Source organism: Sorex araneus, chromosome 3 (assembly GCF_027595985.1).
Source record: "Sorex araneus isolate mSorAra2 chromosome 3, mSorAra2.pri, whole genome shotgun sequence".
NCBI lineage: Eukaryota > Metazoa > Chordata > Mammalia > Eulipotyphla > Soricidae > Sorex > Sorex araneus.
This window is the reverse complement of record NC_073304.1, coordinates 190,474,530-190,479,181: the sequence shown is the minus strand read 5'-3', so window position 1 is coordinate 190,479,181 and position 4,652 is coordinate 190,474,530. Positions and strand designations below refer to the sequence as shown.

Below are 4,652 nucleotides of genomic sequence, written 5' to 3'. Positions count from 1 at the left end.
ACAGATAGTACTATCTGAGAGATGGCATATTGCCTTGCCTGCCGTTAGCCAACACTGATTCAATCTCTGGCGCTGTGTATGGTCCTCTGAATACTGCCAGCAGTCACTCCTGAGCACAGAGCCAGAAATAGCTCCTGAGTGCTACTGAATGTGGCCCAACAGTCTCCCTCCCCACTGCCAACCAGATATATCTTTTTAAAAAGTTCTTATAAACTCAAAATTCAATTTTTGTATTATCCAGTATCAATTTAGTATCAATTTTGTATTTTGTGTCAATTTTATATCAGTTTCCCCAGGTCTATGATTTGTTTATTCAATATGTGGAAAATATCTAGTTGCACAATATTCTTTAAATTATAATCTTAATATTTCTGACATTTCTCAGTTGTCTTCTTTGGAGACTCTGGTATTAATATACAGAATATTCTTTGTTGACTTTCTATACTCATTTAATTTTACATAACTAAAAATTATTCTTTGCTTTCTTATTTCTATTGTTTTATTCTTTACAATAGTATTAGAATAATTTGGGGTCACAGAGATAGTTAAAAAGGTCAGACAATTAGCTTGCATGTGGCTGACCTGAATTTGATACCTGGCACCACATATGGTTCTCTACTACCACCAGGAGTGATCCCTGAGCACAGAACCACGGTTAAGCCCTGAGCACCATTGGTGTGATCCCAATAGCAAAACGAGTCAGTATTGTTGTTTTTACTTTGAAGTTTTTTTTAATAAGAATTTAACTGAAAAGAGGACTTTTTCTTCAAATTCAGTTTTCTCAGATTCTGTTAAATTTTTATCATTGAGACTTTTTTTCCTCAGAGTTTCTTTGTTTCTCCTTTGTAATGTTATTTTATAAATTTTAATTGTTTCCCTAAATTTTGAAAATTTTTGAAGACATGGTATATTAAAAACTTGAATTTTCAATTCGATCATTCATTTATTTAATTATTTATTTTCATTTTGGGGTTCTCCCAAATGGTGCCCAGGAAGCCTAAGGGGGCCCTCCTAGTCTTTCTTGACAAGTTGGGCTGGAAATCCAATATGAGGGCCCAAGAATGAAATGAAGCTCTGGCCCTGTGGTATTGGGGATACCCAGGTCACCCTAGTGGTGCTAGGAAGTCTTTAGACCTGCATCAAGTGATGCTCAGGGGATCAGTCACAGATTGATTATAGGGTCTGCTACAAGCAAGGTATGCATCTTAAGCCTTCTGTTATCTCTACAGTCCAGGGCCTTGTCCTTCTTTTTTATGATGTCTTAAATCTTCCTGTAGTCAAGATAATTTGCAAGATGACTAAGAAGGCAAAATTATTTTGAAGTCTATATAGGAACAAAAAAATTCAATTCTAACAGTGTCAGCAAAAAATCATAAAAGTTCTGTTAGAAAATTCTGTGGCTGGTCAAGGACAACTTTGTATCTATGAGAAGATTGGTGAAATGTTTGTGGTCAGTGACATTTGAGTAGAAATGTGTGGTTTATTATCAATTTATAAATAGAAATAAAATTCATCTGTTTGATGAGTTACAGAACTATGTACTCCTGATGATTTTTCCAGAATTCTCTGATGTAAAATTTTAGACCTCAGCTTTCCTTTCTCATCAGGAACCTTTGCTACAATCAGAAAATACCAAGTTTTCTCTGGGCTTCCTAGTTTTTGTATGTTTTTTCTTTTTTTGCTTTTTGGATCACACCCGGTGATGCTCAGGAGTTACTGCTGGCTCTGCATTCAGGAATTACTCTGGAGGTGCTCAGGGAACCATATGGGATGCTGAGAATCAAACCCAGGTTGGCTGAGTACAAGGCAAATGCCCTATCCAATGTACTATCACTCCAGCCCCAAGGTCTTCCTAGTATTTATAGGGACAAGTTTCTTCTCAATTGGAGAAAATCACTTGTGAAGTGAAAATAGGTTTAATTTTGGGAGACTACTTAAAAGTTACTTGATGAACACAGCTGACACATGTTAACGATCTGGGTCTTTTTAAGTAGCAAAGGTGATCTTTGTTTTTCTTCATTTCAGTGATGTTCTCACATTTAAGACTGAGTTGACTCCACACATAGAAAAAAGGAATTCTATTTTCAACGCTCCTAATATCACTTTTTTTCCTCAGAGACTTACTGGCTCTTTATTAAATATTGGATAAAGTTCAGGATTCTTCCCATGCTATGCATCTCCAGACTTGATGCTTAGCTCTCTTTTCAGCTTTTAAATCCCTCCTTTCCTCAAGGATCCTCCTCTATATCCCTGAAGGTGTTCTAGGTTCCCAATAGGCTGATTTTGTTAGAACTTCCTACAATTTAAGTTCAATAGTTTGCCTCAATAATCTGTTCAACTGTATGGCTGCAGACAACTACATTTACTGCCCAAGAAAGTTTTCCTTTCCTACTTCCATCTAATTTTAATAGAACTGTATATAATGTGCTTGTATGTTAGGGGTGGGACGGGGACACATAATTTTTGAGATGTTGTGAACTAGCAATTATATTTTCTGTTTTATTCAATATACTTTGTTTCATAATTTTCCAACTAGCTAGTTTATTATTAAATTGGGTTTTTTTTGACAGAAGAAATAGCTTAAAACTGTATCCATAACTTGATCTTTCAGTGATTATAGATCAGGACTTGGAAATACTGAAGTCTTAGAGATTTAAGGGCAATTGAATGGTGAAAGAATATGAACAAAATGTTCATATGGAGGGTGCTTGTCTTGTGTGCCACCAACCCAGGTTATATCCACAGAACCCCAAGCCTTTCAGGTGTGATTTCTGAGTGCAGAACCAAGACTAATCCCTGAATACCACTGGGTATGGCAAAAAAAGAAAAGAAAAGGAAAGAAAGAAAAATGAATCTTAATTAGTATAGAAAAGTAAAACAAGAAATCGATTCTAAATCTTGTAAATTGTATTCCGTTCCAAACATACATTATTTAGTAGATTTAATTTCTTAAAAAGTAAGTATACAATTCTGAATTTAAAATACATTAAGGATATTCCTTTTCTTTTTTTCAGAATATAAAGATGTCACATTCATCAACCACTTAGTGTGAACTATGTTTAGAGAAAGTTAATATATTTCAATTAAATTCCCTTACCCTGACTCTTGGGCTCATGGCAGGAGGGAACCAGAGCAACAGCTTTGGTTTCCTCCTCTGGGGACTCTCAGAGCGACCAGAGCAGCAGCGTGTCCTCTTCCTAGTGTTCCTGTGTATGTACCTGGTCACCGTGACTGGCAATCTGCTCATCATTCTGGCCATTTATACTGATAAACACCTCCACATGCCCATGTATTTCTTCCTTGCCAGCCTATCATGTGCAGACATCCTCTTCACCTCCACTACTGTGCCCAAGGTCCTCGTGAACATCCAGACCCAGAGTAGGTCCATCTCCTATGCAGGATGCCTGACTCAGCTCTACTTCTTCTTGACTTTTGGGGATATGGACAGCTTCCTTCTGGCCACTATGGCCTATGACCGCTACGTGGCCATCTGCCACCCTCTTCACTATACAATGATCATGAGCCCCCGGCGTTGCACCCTCCTGATTAGTATCTGCTGGATTCTTACGAATATTCTTGCCATGCCACACACCTTCCTCATGTTGCGACTTTCCTTCTGCCCTAACAAGATCATTCCCGACTTCTTCTGTGATCTTGTGCCCCTGATGAAGGTGTCTTGCTCTGACACTAAGCTCAATGAGCTACTGCTCTTCTATTTGGGAGGAGCAGTACTTGTGATCCCCTTTATTCTTATCCTCATCTCTTATGTCCGCATTTTTGTAGCCATCCTCAAGGTACCCTCAGCCCAGGGGAGGCGCAAAGCCTTTTCCACCTGTGGGTCCCACCTTGCTGTTGTTGCTCTGTTCTTTGGAACAGTATTCAGGGCTTATCTGTTCCCCTCATCTTCTTCCTCCAACTCAGTGGAAGGGGACACAGCAGCTGCGGTCATGTATGCAGTGGTGACACCCATGTTAAACCCTTTCATTTATAGCCTGAGAAACAAGGACATGAAGGGAGCCTTAGGGAGACTTATAAGGGGGAAAGTCTCCTTACTGAGGAAGCACTAATTTCAGGAAAATAGTCATCCTCTGTGTACTCCAATGAGGAATTTCAAAGAAATTTATTCCTCAATCATCGTATTTCTGAATTTCTATGATCATTTCCTCCTTAAATCTACCATATGAGTTCATATTAGACATGAAAGTCAGAATCTATCATCATCTTAATGTCTTTTGAGTTACTTATTTAATCTGATACTTGACTCAGAAATAACTTTTGACAGGAGGAATGGATTTGGCATCATTATGTTTCTTAGGCTTTGTAGATATTCATGTTATTTCATTAAAAACTAAATCAGTGTCTTTAATGAGGGTGTGTTCATTATCAAAGGATTATACATAAATATTGGATGTCCAATAGTTTGTAACTTCAAGAAACCAGTATGTTTCTTTCACCAAAAAATTATAGACAAAGTCATGCCCATGAGCCACCTCCAGCACCACATAAGCTCATCTACTGGCCTTGCTCTGAGAATCATAAATAAATCTCAAAAGAATAAATCTCCAAAGATATCAACTTGACCCCCAAAAACCTTTCTCAAACACCTTCTCAAACTGAGATATCCAAGGCACCCTGGAGGAGGGCGGATCAGC

General features: G+C 38.0%; 1 protein-coding gene across 1 annotated transcript; it reads left to right on the top strand.

The window, feature by feature from the left end:
* Window positions 1–3,104: 3,104 nt before the first annotated feature.
* On the top strand, window positions 3,105–4,067 carry LOC101557417 (olfactory receptor 1P1-like). Its single transcript, XM_004605247.2, has one exon. The coding sequence runs from the start codon at window positions 3,114–3,116 to the stop codon at window positions 4,065–4,067; it is 954 nt and encodes a 317-aa protein (XP_004605304.2). The 5' UTR covers window positions 3,105–3,113.
* Window positions 4,068–4,652: the final 585 nt, after the last annotated feature.

What these genes read in the sequence shown, in the direction of transcription:
- LOC101557417 (XM_004605247.2), top strand. Translation starts at nt 3,114, where the DNA reads ATGGCAGGAGGGAACCAGAGCAACAGCTTTGGTTTCCTCCTCTGGGGA.